We start from the raw sequence: 15674 nt of genomic DNA on the forward strand, positions 1-15674 counted from the left end.
TATGCCAATCGATTGAACACGGCAATTATAAATACATTAATTTGACCCACGTCTAATTAGTTATAAATGATCCTCAACACTTAATTTTTAATTGACAACTTGGCATAAATATTTATTTAAATACATACATATTTCAATGTTTTCATTAGTGGTATATGGGCAAAATGTTGGGTGCGCTTGCGTTTGTTAGCTGCATCTGGGCGTGCACTGTAAATTCTCGGCTATTAGTTGTCGTTCCTACCATAAAATGTTTGCATAGTTTACAATTTGTTTTCATTTTCTCTTCAGCAATCTGGTTTGTTACTCCGCTTGTTCTTTTTTCTGGTTTCTCTTGCCGTTTTTTTTTCAAGTGTATAACTACAATAAAAATATATATATTTATATATAATATATGTATATATTTTGTAGGTGGTGCAATGTGCAAAAATCTGCTGTGCAGTGCATCATTATCATTATTTCAATATATAGTGGTTTTCTTTTGTGTTGATTTTGTAGTTGTTGCATAAAACGTTAACAATTTGTCGTTAATAGTACGTATGTATACGAATTGCCTTTTGTATAACAATTAAAAAATGGAACAACGTCGATAAAGGAAGTGCACATTGAGTTCCGAGTGAGTTAGATTGAAAAATGACACTTAGAAATCGAAAATTGCTTGCAGAATCGAGTTACGAATACGAAACACACTTAGAAATATAAGAGCTAAAAAATTGCATATCCTATAATTAAGTTAATGCTCTGCGAGATTTGCTTGACCCCATTCGCTGGGCAAAAGGAAGAGAACTAACTACGTAACTTTAAAACGAAACTAAATTAAAAGTTAACATAAACAAATTCATGGAAAGCTGTGCTATGGCTCTTTGCTAGCTCACTGATAAGCTTGGCTTATATCAATTTACTTTTGGCTTAACAATTTTCTGTCTGTAAGGCTGCTGTTGGTTTTGTTTTCCATCCCCATCCTTTCCATTCCTTTCCTTTCCATTCCATTCCTTTCATTTCCATTTCATCCATCCATTTCCGTTCTCATCGCTCCAGTTTTGGTTGAAAGTAAAGGGTTCTCAGTGGGTTTTCCGGGTGGCAAAGGGGAACATAAATCTCAGAATATCTTCAGCTTCTGCAGGAAACGCAACAGGGGCGCACTGAGGCAGGCGGACGTCGGCCGGCTCCTAGCCTGCTGCTGTCTCGGATTGGCGGCAAAAGAGGCTCTGCCGTTCGCAATTCACGACTGCTCCCTCTTTTGCCTCTTTGGCTGCTAATTGCAATTGAGCGTGTTCTGATTGGGGCTGCTGCGCGAGACGTTGTTGTGATTGATCTGGTTCGACTGCGTGATGCTGGCGCTGTCGCTCGTCTTCCACGACAGCAGCTTGTTGAGGAGTCGGTCCATGTACGGATTGCTGCCCAGCCGAGTCACCTGTGTGGGATGAAAGCTATTAGCTCGGGACAAACAACATAGTTTACGATCTGTGTGGCATATTTAAAAGTTAAAATTATAATCACAATTCATCTCAATAACAAAGGGTTTTAAATCGTTATGCTTTCAGCATATCGTTTTCCTTAATAAAATACTTTTTTTTAGTCAAAGCTAAGACCAATTACTATATTTGATTTCAATGAAACGGCTTATTAAAAACTGGATCAGATCTAATTTTCAAAGTTTAAGATTTTACTTGTACATGTGTTGCGTATTATTCTTCACCAAATCCACTTTTTTGTACCTACATTAATGGACTAAGAAAATAAGAACCTAAAATGAGTTCCAAGGAACTACTACTACCCATCACTTGTCCTTAAGTACTAACCTCCGCCCGCGCCTCCGCATCGAGCGTCTCCAGAACCTTGCGTGTATACTGAAAACTGCCCAGCTTTTCCAGCAAGGTGATGCAGTACTTCTTGACCTCAATGTCGTGCGTGCGCTGGCGTAATATGTCTGTGGATATAAGCATAAGCCCCAACTTGATGAGTGGAGAGCCTTTGGGTGAGGTCAAGACTTGGTTGGACTTACGTAAAACCTGTTTATCCTGCTTCTGGGTGCGAACCGCATGGATTACCGGGAAGCCGAACTTGCCCTCCGTCAAATCCTCGGCGAAGCTCTTGTTTTCCGTGTACTGCAGAGAAATGTCATCATTGATTAACTGATTAATGCTAGGCACATTCATTCCCACTCTACCCACCTCCTTCAGACTGAGATTGCAGTAATCGTCGCGTATCTGGAAGTACAGGCCCAAAATAGCCGTCAACTTGGAGTAGTCCTCCTTGTTGGAGCTGAACAACTGCATCAGACGGATGGCCAGCATGAAGAGGCCGCCAGTCTTGCGCACAGTCATCAGCTTGTAATCGGACTCCGAGGGACACGTGAAGCTGTCGCGCCAATAGATCTCCATGCCCTGACCCCGATGCAGCTCCAGCAGCTGCTCCGTGTACACCTTGGTGGCCTGCAAGCAATGCGTATTAGTTGGCACTCGCATTCACCAGAAACTCTGGTTTCGTTCATACCTCCGGGTGTCCCAGCTGCTGCACCTTCTCTAGTGCCAGAAATAGAGCGTAGTTGGCCGCATTTATGGTGCTGGCCACCCCGTAAATGGAATGCGCCACGGGCACACCTCTGCGAAGGATCGAATTGTCTTCAATATCATCAATGCTGTAAGTTAGTATTGAGAACACATATGTAATAGCTGTGAGTTAATTGATCGTGTCCTGGACAGTTTAGTCTACTTTTCTAGATTTTAGTATAACATTTTCGTGGTTTTCTTAACAAATTTTTTAAACAGGCAAATTTTAGAATTATATAGTAGAATAAATAAACTCATGCTTTTTATTTAAAAGTTCCTTTTTTGACAAACAGCTACCTCTAAACTTTTCAACCCCCAACAACCATCAAAAAAATGATGATTTCTGCAAAATTTGAGAAACTCGTACATTTGTAGATACATATATGTACATACACATTTATAAAATTAAAATCTGGAAATTTGACTCAAAAAATATGACGAACAACTATGTAATCGTGAAATTATAGTCAAGTGAAATATTTTTATTAGGCTTAAGTTACTGCTTATATAGCCAGCATTCCGTTTCATTTGAAAATACGATAATTTCCTAATCAAATCAGCAGATGTTTTTGTGAAACCATAAATTGCAAATTGCACGACATGAACACGTACGGAGCAGCAAAATATGGGTTTTTTAAATAGAATTTCATAATTCGAGCGTAAACAAAGTAAGGAAAAGTCGTCACGTGTCGCCCGAATAGGTGTTTCCCCCCTCTTGTCAGGCTAAACATACATATTTATGAACATACGGTGGCCCCATAATAGATGTGTAAATTTAAGCCTCGCTTTAAGGCCGCCATCGCTCCAATAACTACGGTGCCCGGCGGGCAAAACGAGCTGGGCAGCCCAACATTTGCGTAATTAAAAAATGTTTGCGCTCCGCCAAAGCTGGCAAAGCCATTGGCAGGGAATATGGATGGTATGGGATGGTATGGTATGGGACAAGATTGGGATTGGGTACGGTTTGGTATGGAAGGCATGAAGGCGTGGGCGTTGAAGCGACAACGCACAAAGGGGCTGGGATATGGAAAGGATGCGGGGTGCAAGGAGGCTGGACGGTGTTGGGGAAAACGAGGGAAATGAGGGAAAATAGTGGGCGTGCTGCGTGGCAAGAGTTGTGACAATGCCTGTCGACTGGCGACGGGCTGACTAACTGACAATGGGCATAAGTGCATGAATGACGGACGGACGAGGGTCGGGGATCTTGGGCAGGACTGACTGCTGTAACTGCTGGCATCGTTGTAAAACTAAGTTTTTGCCAATATGAAAATGCATTACTACAAAAAAAAAAAAAAATAGTAGAAACGCCAAGAACATACAGGCCCGGCCACTTGGGGGAATGAGAATGCTGCCAAGGAACAATGCTGGGGATTTTAAGCAGAATTAAGGCCATTTCTGAGTGCTTGCCTTTGAATAGGAGGCGACAGGTGGCCGGAGGCAAGACAAGATTAGCCCGAAAGCGACATGAATACTTCCTTAGCTGCTTCCCATAGATATAAGAAAATCCCTGGCCACTTCGACTCAGTTTACTGACTTTAATTGAAAAGCGGCAGACACTTCAATTGGTTGAGATCAAAGTTTAATTGTGGCGTTTTGTTGGCAGCCCAGCTCTTTCATTGCTTTTCTCACATTTTACCCCCTGGGCTTCTGAAGAAAAATCTAAATAATTTATGCAATTTCGGATACGGCAATGGAATGCAAAGAAATTCAATTGTAAACAGATAAAGCTGCGGGCTCATGAAATGAAAATTGGAATTGATTTGAGGCCAACACACACTCTGCCCGAATAACCCACAAATGGCCGAGAACGTTACTCAATATGGCCAATTCAAATTGGGGAAGAGAGGTGTGAGTCACCATTCCGAATGATAATGCAAAGTATAATATATGTGTGCGTTATGGAAATGAACTGCCGATGATGATAAGAACTTCTCGAGCGAGCATATGGCGCGCATTGCTATATTTTTCGAGTCAAACTCGAGGGGAGTCTCTTCTGTTCCCGTCATCACTTCCACAAGAAGTTCACACTCGATTAGGCATTTAACTGGAATCCATCTAGGCAAAAGCAAATAAACCAAATGTATACAAATACAGGCTGTGCAAGTGTGAAAAGAGATTAAACATGCAGAGAAAAAGGGTAAGAGGAGGGTTGGGGTTTTTTGGTGGAACAAACAAAAGGTAAACAAAGCCAAACAATGCAGAGCAGAAAAACACAGGAAGGCAAAGGTCAAAACTTAAAATAAAATAAAATCGCGCTACACATGATTAGTTTACGTACAATATCGACAGGTATTTACATACGGTTACGGTCAAAAAATTAGCACAGCGAATTAATATTAATTTCTTAAGGACGTGCACATGTAGTCTTTTTGTAATATAACACTATTGTTTTGTTTTAATAGCTTATAAAATTATTTCCAAAGTCAGCAATAAAAAAACAATCGTAATAGTAGCCATACGGTTTATTCAAACTCTAAGAACTTATTTTACTTATATATTGAAATAATAGTACATTATTTTTTTAACATTTTCCCGAAAACGTTAGTGGTGCTGGCAGTACTGAATATTAAGTACATTCAAAAAATAGTCATAAAAATGGACATTGTAAATTTTCTCTGTACAAATTCCTACAATATATACTATAGAAATCAACCATGACCGAAATTATAGGACTGTAAAATCATGCTCTGATATATTGGCATGCAAGTTAATGGCTGCTAATCTGACCGCAGCTGTATACTGTATTTAAATGATATACTCACAGCAAACTGGAATTGTGCAGCATCTGCACAATGTCCCCGATCTGCGCCAACTTTTCGGCCGGTATGAGCAACCAGTGATTGAAGGCCAAGGCCAACTCAGAGCGAAATTGCTTGCCAGGAATCTGTTGTATGTATGTGAAGGGCTGCAGCAGAATCTGGACAGCGTTTAACCATCGGGCGCCGTTTGGGAGTGGGAGTTTTTGTGCGTGGGCCACATGTAAATAAACCCCAAAATAAGTGGGTTGAAGAAGGAGAAGGCGACGGAGAGCTGGTTAGTTGGTGTTTTATTCGGGGGGTGCGGAGGTGGGGGGGTGGTGTGGCTGGTGCCACTTTAAAATGTCAAAGTTCAGGGGTCCGGATGGATTAGGCCGTGGGATAAGTACCTCATCCTGCTCCTTTTGCGTTGATTTATCTTTGGTCTTCTGCAATATGCTGTTCAGTTCTTCCATTGTTGTTTCTGTTGTTGTTGTTGTTGCTCCGCCGTGGCCTTGCTTGTGTGCTTTTGTTGTTTTGATTGCGGGGGGCGGTCGAAGACGGGGGTGGGCGTGCTTTTTGTTTACCGCTTGGCTCCGCGACACGCGTGACTAGAATTGTTTGTGGCCGCTCGTCGACGGTTAAACTCGAATATTCCCGTAATCCGCACAGATCGAAGCAAATACTCCACGGAAAGACCAAAAACAGACTGTTATTGAAGTTCTTCCGCGGCCTGCACATTAGAGGTGGCAACAAATCGATAGGCCATCGATACAGTCGAGAGTGCTTTTCGAGCAGTCATCGATTTCACCAGGGATGCGCATTCAATACTATTAAAAAGCATTACAAATTTTTTATAAGAAAATATAAACAAAAAAAATGACTATAATATAATTAGAACTAAGAAAACTAAATGTAATTTAGAAGAGTTTGACTACAAATTAAAAACGTTTAATTAATTTTTATTTATTTTCACAATTGAATAACAAATTCATTTATTTTATTAGTATACGCAGTGTAGTAAAAAAATTTATTTTAAGTATTTATAAAATAAATAAATAAATAAATTTGTATAACAAATACAACTTTTCGTATTTCTTTACTTAAATAAATAATAAAAATACTATTTAAATGTTATTTCATTTATTCGAGGCCAGGGTGTTTACTCAACAAAATTCTAAATTAATTTGTTGAGTGCTTTCATTTTTAAATTAAAAGAATAATAATTATAACTATAAAAAGCCAGATTTGGCTTGAAAAATTGGAATGGACTTTATGCTTATTATCGATTACTTCGTTTTGATAGCCTTGCCCATCCCTATTTCAGGCCAGGTTGCCTGCGTGGAAAATAGCTTTCTAGCTTACATTTTTGTTAATTAAATAGAAATTACTGCACAATAACAACGAAATTCCTGCGAAAATGGCTGCTGCGGTGCCTATGCGAACCAACTGGAACCCGAACATAAAGCACAACGAGATGGAGCGGTAGAAAACACACGAATTCGAGAAAAACAAAGTCCGAACTCACATGTCCCTCATTATTATTGCTATCACAGGTGGATCTGCATATATCCCGCCTACATCAACAGCAAGAGGACTCGCCAGGAAGGTCGCCGTCTGCCCAAGGAGAATTGCGTGGACAACCCCACCTACATAGAGATCCGGGACGTACTCTCAGTGAGCAACCTGCAGTTCCTCATGGAGAACATGAAGTACTGCCGCGAGAAGAGCAGCGAGCTCCAGTTCCGCGGGCGTGTGCGCGTGCAACTGCGAAACGCCGACGGAACCCTCTTCAACAAAGACTTCCCCTCGCGGGAGTCCGTAATGCTGCACATCGCCAGCAAGATCCCGCAGCTGAAGACGCGCCAGAACAAAACCGGCGACTCGTACCACCAACAGTCGCAGCCGCAGCCCAGTGCATCCGGATCCGGAGGTGGCGGCGGCGGTGGCAAGAAGGGCAAGGGCAAACGCCGCTGATGACTTCGTTAGTTTTGTTTCATTTGTAATAAACTCTGTAAACATATGTCATTTGTTCTGGGCCAAGTTCAAGTGCGGGAATTCGGCCTTGGCACGCCAAAGTGTGCCAAAAAAAATTCAGAACAGCATAGAACTCAATTGGAGAACCCAGTTGGGAAATGTCTCAAGATCACACAAAGTCAGCAGAAATTCCGGCGAACTGAAATCTAGAATCAACTGTCAGTCACGAACATCTACGATTTCACCTGGTCAGCGTTATAAAATCGGTTGTGCATCGCAAGTGTCCAAACAGTTTGACTCGGAGCACCCACAATGATGACCGGAAAGAGCAGCCTCTGTGGCTACATGCTTATAATTGCACTTGCGGCCATCCACAACACAGCAGATGCTGTTCCCTCGACTACCACAACCACTGAATCCCCATCGACAGTGGCCGCCACATCTACGAAGACTACACGCCTTGTGAACCCCCTCACGGAATCGAAGCTCGAGAAGAATTGCAAGGCACTCTGCGAGCACTGCGGCTGTTTGGGTTTCTACTGCGGCGAGGAATGTCTTTGCGAGTGTAACGACGACAGCTCGGACACCGAGTGCATCCGCACCATGCAGATGAACGCCAAGACGCTGAATCTGCCCTTTGAAATTGTCATCCAGGGGCCGAGTAGCAATCGCTTTGTGCGCAACGCCCAGCAGTTCGAGCAGGAGCGGGATCTGGTGACCAGAAGTGCCTCTGGTTCAGCAAAGGCCCCTCGAAACCGTCGCTCCAACATCACCATATACAAGCCCTCCAAGAGTCAGTCCACTGCCAATGCCCTCAAAACGATTGCCAAGACTTCGGAGCTGGATCTGGCCAGGCACAAGCGTTCCGTGGACCACCTGGAGTGGTTTAATGACTTTGCCAGCTCGCTGGTGCGTCCCTCACCCTTGGGAACGCGAGCTCAAAAGCAGCAGCGTGAGTCCAAGCCATCGGGTTTCAAGCGCCAGGCTGATTTGGAGGAGCCAGCTCGTCGGGAGCCGTGGTTCCTGGAGCACACTGCTCCGCGTCTGACTCGTCCCGCTCCCCTTAAGAAGGAACAAGTCTTCCGGAAAAGCAAAAAGAGTCCTTTGTCCCGTAAGATCACCAAAAGCAAAGCCATTAAGGAGCAGTTGCGTAGGGATTCGGAGCGGGAGATCCGGCCACTTCGGGATGCCCTGCAGGTGGTAGAGCGTATTCCCAAGGTGCTTCAGGATACAGTAAGTCATCTGACGTCCGATTCCCAAAGTGGAGATGTCTTCAGCCTGAACATTATGAACGAAGCCTTGCCGCAGCAAAAGGAACGCGAAGATGAGGAGCTTGTGCCCCGTAGACCAAGTGCCAGCCTTCGGAATTTCCGGCGTAATGAGATCGTTCCAGAAGCTGTAACCCTTGCTGCCCCCGCTCCCCTGGCTGCCCCAGCTCCCCTTCCCGTCCAGCGAGGAGGTCTCCTTCTCCCCTGGTTAAGACAGCGGCGACTGATGCGTTTGCAGCAGGCCAGGGGGAATCAATAGGGAAACTCTACCCAGCACTAAATCGTAATCCAATTCAATCAAACTTACCTTTATAATCATATATTGTTGTATATTTTTAAGACATCCCTGGGTCTCTCAAAATAAATTAAAAATTTTTTATTTCCTGCAGTAGCAGTAATTGTAAGAGCATTTAACATTTTTTGTTTAAATATCATAACATACTTTTGGGCTACACATGTTTAACGGGGGGGCCTTTCTCTTTAGCTCCATCCCACTCTCTCTCTCCCGAAGCCTCCATCCGATTTGTTGGGAACAAGCGTCGCGTTAGCGTCTTCAGTCTGCCGCAACCGTTCATCTTCAGTGGTCGACGCTGTTTCCGTTCCGCTGCAACAGGTAGTTGTGGTTGTGGCTCTCAGTCCGAGCCCAATTGGTAATAGGTGCATTACCCTATTCGCTCGAAGCCCCACAAAGGGATTAAAGAGAAAGAGAGGATCGGCGGCAGGGGGTTACTTTTTGTTCTTCTTACTGGCAAAATATATATGTAAATACATATACCCATTGGGAGCGAAAAGGCCAGAGAAAATGCGTTTTGGGTGATGTGTGCGGCTCAACATTACAAAAGTCAAGAGAGTGAGAGAAAAACAACAAACGTTTGCAGTGCCTGAAAAGTTAATAAGAAAAATAAAAAAAAAACAAAAAAAAAGAATCATATATTGAGTGTACAAAAGCAACGCAGTAAATTGTCGTGCGCGGGCCAAATAATTATTCAAGTGCCGAAATAATTAGAAATCAAAGAAGAGAGAGTGATACAATTTAGCTTTTCTCAAATGAACAAAAACAAAGCAAGCAGAGATCAACGGTCGCTATCTTATATCTATTATTCGAATAAGAGTGTGTGTATGGGTGTTTGGAGACCCAGAACGAGAGTCTGAATCTGAATCTGGCCTCTCCACAATCAACAAATGAGTGCATCAATTGGAAATGTATATTCAATCTGAAATTGATTTACGTGACTTTCCATTGAGGAACTAGGAAGTAGAGTAGTCTACCAATACCGATTGATATGGCTAATCGCTGCAATTGCACCATTATCGCAAAAACTTCAAAAACACTTGTTTTGATTGTTGTTTAGTTTAAATTTGGCTATCACTCATTGTTACTATTTTAAACACTGTGCAAGAGTAAACATCAAGTGGTTATGTGATAAATAAATCCATGTAATAAACTGACGGTTTCTGTTCGACCCTTATCATGCAATATAAACAAAAACAAAGGCGAACTCACATAGATAGTGACTTTTATTAAAGAACCCACACACACTCTCACTTGGCAACGGAATATAGCTTTATTCCGACCCCGATTGCCTTTATCTGCCGAAATTACTGTGATAAGTTCAACCAGCTGTGTCATATTTTTGGTATTTCGGGGGATAAGCACGCGACGGCACGGATAATCCAATTAATATTCAAGTTTTTAAAGAAAGCTATTTGGAAAAGATAAAGATTAGTCATACATTCAAATATTTAAAGATAAATTCACTGGTAAAATTTTAAAAAACGGTTTAGGTTCTTTCAAATGCGATTTTTTAACTAATTCCATTTTTTAATCATTAATACTCTGTTATTCTTTAACAAAATTATTTTATCGACACTGGCAAGTTTTAAAAATATTTTTAGAAATTTATTATTTATTTATTATTATTGAACCTTTTCGAAAGAAAAACATGTATGAGCGAAGGGCAACTTATGTCTAAAAAACTAACAGATTTATTTACAAAAGTCTATGTAACTTTTACGAAACAGATACAGAATGATTCAGTGGCGGTAAAATTCAACAAACACTTTCATCACAATCAACCCACCCACCAAAAAGCAAATCAGCAAAACGACCATGGAGTTTGCACGCCGAGTGTCCGCTCGCTTTGAAACCAAAAGACTGCCCGAGGACGTCGACGATGGCCTGGAGACACTGGAGGAGTACAAACAGCGCTGGCGCTCCGTACGCATCATCTACTTTACCATGTTCCTGATGGCGCTGGGCTTCAGCATTATTCTCACAGGCATTTGGCCCTTCCTCAACAAGGTGTGTTTGCCAAAATACACTCCATCCACCGCCTTTTGATGCCCATTTCTCTTTAGCTAGATCCCGAAGCGGGCAAGGAGTTCATGGGCCTTATTGTGGCCGCTAATCCGCTGGGGCAAATGATCTTCAGTCCCATCTTTGGATGGTGGGGCAACAGGTTGGGTAAGATCCGCCTGCCCTTGCTTATTTCGCTGGCTCTGTTCACCCTGGCCAGTGGGATATACTCCTCGCTGGAACTGCGTCCGGATAACGTGAAGTACTGGATGCTCTCCTCTCGGTTCCTCATCGGGGTTAGCTCGGCGAATATTGCCCTGTGCCGGTCCTATTTGTCGGCTGCCACGCGAATCAGCGAACGCACCCATGCCGTTTCGATGGTGTCGCTGGCTCAGGTCCTGGGCTTCATCATCGGACCGACTCTGCAGGCGGCGGTCACTCCGCTTGGCGAACAGGGACACGTCTGGCTGTGGGGCATGATGCACTTCAACATGTACACGGCATCCGGATGGATTAATGTGGTGATGAGCATTGGGAACTTCATGATGTTCCTGCCCGGCGTGTTTGAGGTAAAGCGAAAAGTAACTTTGTTGAGGTACATTTTGTATTAAGTACGAACACGCGTTTAGGAGCATAAAATCGCAGCTCGCGAGGTGATGGTAATGCAGGGCGGCACCTCGGAGACAGAAACTTGGAAAGGCATCAAGCCGAATTATTATTCCGCCTGGACGTTGATCATCGCATTCTTTGTTCTGGTATTCAACTTTGTCTTGCTGGAAACGTAAGTATTCTCGATTTTAAGAGTTTTCCGAACAGAAATGACTTTGTTCTTCGCTCTCCAGATTGGGCACATCTCTGACGATGGACATGTTTGCTTGGTCCGACGATGAGGCGCTGTGGTACATGGGCATAATGATGACCACAGCAGCTATAGTCTCCCTGGTCACTTTTGTTTTGATTGAGCCCATGTGCAAGCTCTTTGCCGAACGCTACGTGCTCATCTGGGGCGGTTTCTCGCTGATGTTCCTCGGTCGAGTGCTCTTCGTGCCCTGGGGACCGGATCCGCCCAAACTGGCGCAGCCCTTCAATGCCAGCTTGAATCTTAGCGAAAGCGATCCCATGTATTTGGGTTGCCCGATAGCGGAGCAAAAGTGGTGCGCTGAGCTGCCGGCATTAACATTGACGCAGTTCATCATTGGTTTTGCTTTCACCTCCGTGGGCTATCCCATTGGGGTGACCCTCATCCAGACCATCTTCTCAAAGGTTCTGGGTCCCCGACCGCAGGGCGTCTGGATGGGCTGGATGACCGGTTCAGGTTGTCTATCGCGTGTCCTTGGTCCTATTTTTGTGGGATCTATCTACACACGGCTGGGCACATACTGGACCTTTGGTGTAACTTCAATTATGATGCTCGTTTCAATGTTTTGGCTTCATTGCAGCAAGTGAGTCAAAATGGGATTTGTAATGGGGGTTGCCTGAAATTAATCACAATTTCTTATATTTCCCAGTCGATTGCTAATCCCACCGACATTCGAGAAGGCACCTGCGGAACTGCAGGAACTAAACCAGTCCAATGGTGGCACATTGGACGATCACTCGCCCGAAGAGTCCGTCCGAAACGACAGGCATCACTCCGCTTCGACCAAGAACGGCAGTTATCACTCCTTAGCTCACGCGTAGTGGATTAAGTTCCTCTACCTCTAATACACTTTGTTGCTATACTGCCCCTTAAGCTAGCTTTAAAATACATGTTTATTTTTGCATATTTTCGACTGCTTATGCTTTTATTGGATATCGCAAAGTCTACTGATGAAACGATTCTCTGTGGTTGTGTTGGAAAGCACGTCGTTGTCTAGTCTTTTAGGCATAGTTTGCATATAAGGAGGATGCGCTTCGACAGGTGTTTCCATCTTCTTGTTTAAGTATACGAATTATGGTTAGTTTGGGCTTAGTAAAATACGTGTGGATTACCAAGACGGCAGCCACAATTGTGAAAATGTCGTCGGCATCAGCATGTGCTGTTGGTGTGGTTGATGGTGGTAGTAGGCCGCTGGCGACCAGCAGAGCAGCCAGCAGTCCCCAGCCCTCGTCCTCTGGTTGCTGGCTGTGTGGTATAGGGTGTGGGCCATGGGCAGGGATATGGGCAGGGTCATGGGCAGTGCAACCGCCACTCAGCTGCTGCCGTTATAGTAAAACTCATCTCAGTAGGGCGCATATCGGCGACCCGGAGGTGAGGGACCACGCATGCCGCGCGAAGAAATCATGCGCTCGTCGAATGCATCGCGGCTGAAGTCCTCGTAGCCATGAGGAGTGGGTGAGCTATGGAGGGCAATATTAAGACATAAGAAACTGATTTTACGAGGATACAACTTAATAGTTACTCTAGCATCTTATCTACTTTATATAAATTTATTTCTTAAAACAAACCATAAGAGAAGCAGGTGCTAATTTATGTAAAGAAAATTATTGTCATCTGTATATTTCACCATGTTCTTTGTTCTCGTTCTCAAGTTTCATAAAGTAAACAAAGACAAAGAAGGAACCTTCCAAGGCATTATTTGCCAATTAGAATAGATAAACTAAATATTTTGACTTTAACCAGATTAGAAAGATTGAACAAAGAAGTATTGAGTTGCCTTAATCGCAAACAGTGAGTTTTTTTAAGCCCTTACTTGCTTCATTATTATGGGTAAGGTACATAAATGGTCAGACCAATCTGAACATGCCAACCAAATCAAAATTCTTCAACTCCAAAGTATTTGTAAATAGGAAAGTCCCTTGCGTGTTGTATTGCCTAATCAAGACTAGAGTCCTAGAAATCGATTCAGCACATACCCGTAGCGACTCATTCCGTTGCTGCTGCGCGGCGGAGGCGGTGAGCGACGACTGAACATGGTGTCGTATCCACGCGAGACGCTGCAGGAACGCAGGCTGCCGCTCAGCGGGGGCGGCAGGGGCATGGGCTCGCGGCGCGAGATGGGCGGCGGCGGGAAGTCGCGCATCCGCGAGGTCTGGTAGCGACGCTCGTACAGATCGCGTGAGTCCTCGAAGCGGCGGTCATAGTAGTCATAGTCCTGCGGGAGGGAAAACAAGCGTTACATGAGTTACATGGCTGCACTCAGAGCCAGAGGGATTGAGATGGTCAATGGATGATTTGATCGGGGGCAAATGGTTGCTGAATTTACCCTAAAGCCATCCATGATGCGGTCACGCAGGAATGGCGGCGGCGGTGGTGGCGGCGGATACGGGTCACGACCGTACATGCGATCTCTGTAGCCGCCGGCGCTGAGCGGTGAGGGCGGCTCGCGTCCGCCTCCGGCACTGCCGTACAGTCGCGGACACTCTTTCGACCAATGCCCGGATCTTCCGCACCGATAGCACTGCTCCGGATCGCCCATGCCCGGCTTGGGGCGTACACGACTGGTCGACACTTGAACCTTGAGCGGCTGGCCGTCGACGACGCGACCGTTCAGCTCCTTGATGGCGTCCTGCACATCACCGACACAGTCCAGATGGACGAAACCATAGTTGCGCACAATGTCGCACTCGACGACGGTGCCGTATTTCTGAAACAATTCCCGCACCTCCGGCGCCCGCGTCTTGTCCGTCAGATTTCCCACGAAGATTTTCGTGGTCGGGGTGTTGGGCGCCCGCCGGCTTTTGGCCGCCTCCACCTTGATGGCGAACTCGTTCAACGTGTAACCGTTCAGATTCTGTATGGCATCGCGACCCTGCTGCTCCGTCTCCATGTGGACGAAGCCATAGTTCTTCACCACGTCGCACTCGACGACGGTACCGTACTTCTCGAAGAGCGCCCGCAACTCGGTGGCCTGCGTCTTCTCGTCGAGATTCCCGATGAACAACTTGAACGTGCCGGCTCCGGGCATGGCGGCAGCGGGTTCCGCAGCGTGGTCGTCCACGGTTATTTCGTTTCTAGCACTCTGGGTGGGGGAGTCCCGGAAATATGGCTATCTACGCGGCGGCGGCAACGTCGGCGGCGGCTGCGTCGGTAAAATATATATATATGGATATCGCGGTTGAGCGGCGACGGCGGCGGACAAACGCGTTACCTCAAGGGAAGAAAAGACAGGCAGGTTGTTTTCAACTATTTACGAGCAGGGGGAAACATTTATGCAGCAGTACAAGGAGCGCGATTACCAGTAATCTCTACACATTCCGGCTTTTTTTCTTTTCTTTTCTTTTGCGTTGGCCCTAACGCATACACAAAAAAAAGATGGCGGCGGTTGGAGTTCACATTTTCTCACGGTTCTCGTTGCTTTCAGTGGCGTGGCTTTCAAATGCGGTACGAATAATGCGGGGGACTTACCTGCTCTGGGGGGCTTCAAATTAAAATTTAAATGCACAGCTTTTATAGTTTTTACTTTCCAGACAAGGCCGTGCGGGTTGATTTTTCCAGATCGATTTGATTGCTATGCCGCAGTATGACCGTGTGGCCGTGTAACCAAGAGTGACCAGAGTTCGCTTGTCCCCAAATACCAACAAGCCACCGCAATGGTCATACTAACTCTGTTAAAACGATCAACATTGGAAAGAAGTCTAACAAAATTAGATCAGACAACAGCTACATTAGCAGTCAAATTTATTAAAACTAAAATATTTTACTTATTTTTCATTTGTTTACTTATACCATTATGCACCATCCACAAAATCCACAAATATATTAAGTGCACCTGGTGAAAAAAAAGAATTTAAGATAATAGTTTTATAAACAGATTGCTTCCTTTCTAAAAAGTAAAAACTTAGTTGATCTTCTAATTTTAAATAAAGTAATTTTTTTTGAAAAGCTAAATCGTTTTCAGATATAATTATCTAAATCGTTATCAGAGTA

The 15674-nt window shown here is 44.4% G+C and overlaps 5 protein-coding genes across 8 annotated transcripts; 3 read left to right on the forward strand and 2 right to left on the reverse strand.

Moving 5' to 3' along the window:
- Nucleotides 1-84: 84 nt before the first annotated feature.
- LOC108146837 (geranylgeranyl pyrophosphate synthase) lies at nt 85-6025 on the reverse strand. Of its 2 annotated transcripts, none has more exons than XM_017273036.2 (7): nt 5695-6025; nt 5312-5466; nt 2494-2602; nt 2172-2432; nt 2003-2105; nt 1800-1927; nt 85-1411 (listed from the first exon to the last, which is right to left on the reverse strand). In XM_017273036.2, exons 1-7 carry the CDS (start codon nt 5758-5760, stop codon nt 1253-1255), a joined length of 981 nt encoding a protein of 326 aa, XP_017128525.1. In that variant the 5' UTR covers nt 5761-6025; the 3' UTR covers nt 85-1252. The 2 variants fall into 2 exon arrangements, with proteins under 2 accessions (XP_017128525.1, XP_017128524.1); XM_017273035.2 differs by having other exon boundaries at nt 2494-2638; nt 5695-6024.
- Nucleotides 6026-6595: 570 nt separating this feature from the next.
- LOC108146974 (signal recognition particle 19 kDa protein) lies at nt 6596-7307 on the forward strand. Its single transcript, XM_017273231.1, has 2 exons — nt 6596-6769; nt 6841-7307. The coding sequence occupies exons 1-2, from the start codon at nt 6705-6707 to the stop codon at nt 7259-7261; spliced, it is 486 nt and encodes a 161-aa protein (XP_017128720.1). The 5' UTR covers nt 6596-6704; the 3' UTR covers nt 7262-7307.
- A 101-nt stretch (nt 7308-7408) lies between these two features.
- On the forward strand, nt 7409-8938 carry LOC108146973. The gene has a single exon (XM_017273230.1). The coding sequence runs from the start codon at nt 7574-7576 to the stop codon at nt 8786-8788; it is 1215 nt and encodes a 404-aa protein (XP_017128719.1). The 5' UTR covers nt 7409-7573; the 3' UTR covers nt 8789-8938.
- A 115-nt stretch (nt 8939-9053) lies between these two features.
- LOC108146857 (major facilitator superfamily domain-containing protein 8) lies at nt 9054-12590 on the forward strand. Of its 3 annotated transcripts, none has more exons than XM_017273074.2 (6): nt 9054-9142; nt 10552-10831; nt 10888-11394; nt 11455-11606; nt 11668-12267; nt 12334-12590. In XM_017273074.2, the coding sequence occupies exons 2-6, from the start codon at nt 10640-10642 to the stop codon at nt 12503-12505; spliced, it is 1623 nt and encodes a 540-aa protein (XP_017128563.1). In that variant the 5' UTR covers nt 9054-9142; nt 10552-10639; the 3' UTR covers nt 12506-12590. The 3 variants fall into 3 exon arrangements, with proteins under 3 accessions (XP_017128563.1, XP_017128564.1, XP_017128565.1); XM_017273075.2 differs by having other exon boundaries at nt 9099-9142; nt 10529-10831; XM_017273076.2 differs by having other exon boundaries at nt 9113-9186.
- Nucleotides 12577-15292, reverse strand: LOC108146859 (RNA-binding protein lark). Its single transcript, XM_017273078.2, has 4 exons — nt 15153-15292; nt 14011-14895; nt 13661-13899; nt 12577-13144 (listed from the first exon to the last, which is right to left on the reverse strand). The coding sequence occupies exons 2-4, from the start codon at nt 14710-14712 to the stop codon at nt 13027-13029; spliced, it is 1059 nt and encodes a 352-aa protein (XP_017128567.1). The 5' UTR covers nt 14713-14895; nt 15153-15292; the 3' UTR covers nt 12577-13026.
- Nucleotides 15293-15674: the final 382 nt, after the last annotated feature.

Source organism: Drosophila elegans, unplaced genomic scaffold, assembly GCF_018152505.1.
Source record: "Drosophila elegans isolate 14027-0461.03 unplaced genomic scaffold, ASM1815250v1 contig_208, whole genome shotgun sequence".
NCBI classification, from domain to species: Eukaryota; Metazoa; Arthropoda; class Insecta; order Diptera; family Drosophilidae; genus Drosophila; species Drosophila elegans.

What these genes read in the sequence shown, in the direction of transcription:
- LOC108146837 (XM_017273035.2), bottom strand. Translation starts at nt 5,760, where the DNA reads ATGGAAGAACTGAACAGCATATTGCAGAAGACCAAAGATAAATCAACG. An exon ending in CGCAAAAGGAGCAGGATGAG is followed by an intron (nt 5,467 to 5,694) that starts GTACTTATCCCA and finishes AACGCTGTCCAG; the next exon opens with ATTCTGCTGCAGCCCTTCAC. An exon ending in GCAATCTCAGTCTGAAGGAG is followed by an intron (nt 2,106 to 2,171) that starts GTGGGTAGAGTG and finishes ATTTCTCTGCAG; the next exon opens with TACACGGAAAACAAGAGCTT.
- LOC108146974 (XM_017273231.1), top strand. Translation starts at nt 6,705, where the DNA reads ATGGCTGCTGCGGTGCCTATGCGAACCAACTGGAACCCGAACATAAAG. An exon ending in AAGCACAACGAGATGGAGCG is followed by an intron (nt 6,770 to 6,840) that starts GTAGAAAACACA and finishes TTGCTATCACAG; the next exon opens with GTGGATCTGCATATATCCCG.
- LOC108146973 (XM_017273230.1), top strand. Translation starts at nt 7,574, where the DNA reads ATGATGACCGGAAAGAGCAGCCTCTGTGGCTACATGCTTATAATTGCA.
- LOC108146857 (XM_017273074.2), top strand. Translation starts at nt 10,640, where the DNA reads ATGGAGTTTGCACGCCGAGTGTCCGCTCGCTTTGAAACCAAAAGACTG. An exon ending in AACTTTGTCTTGCTGGAAAC is followed by an intron (nt 11,607 to 11,667) that starts GTAAGTATTCTC and finishes TTCGCTCTCCAG; the next exon opens with ATTGGGCACATCTCTGACGA. An exon ending in TTTTGGCTTCATTGCAGCAA is followed by an intron (nt 12,268 to 12,333) that starts GTGAGTCAAAAT and finishes TATATTTCCCAG; the next exon opens with TCGATTGCTAATCCCACCGA.
- LOC108146859 (XM_017273078.2), bottom strand. Translation starts at nt 14,712, where the DNA reads ATGCCCGGAGCCGGCACGTTCAAGTTGTTCATCGGGAATCTCGACGAG. An exon ending in GCATCATGGATGGCTTTAGG is followed by an intron (nt 13,900 to 14,010) that starts GTAAATTCAGCA and finishes TCCCTCCCGCAG; the next exon opens with GACTATGACTACTATGACCG. An exon ending in AACGGAATGAGTCGCTACGG is followed by an intron (nt 13,145 to 13,660) that starts GTATGTGCTGAA and finishes TGCCCTCCATAG; the next exon opens with CTCACCCACTCCTCATGGCT.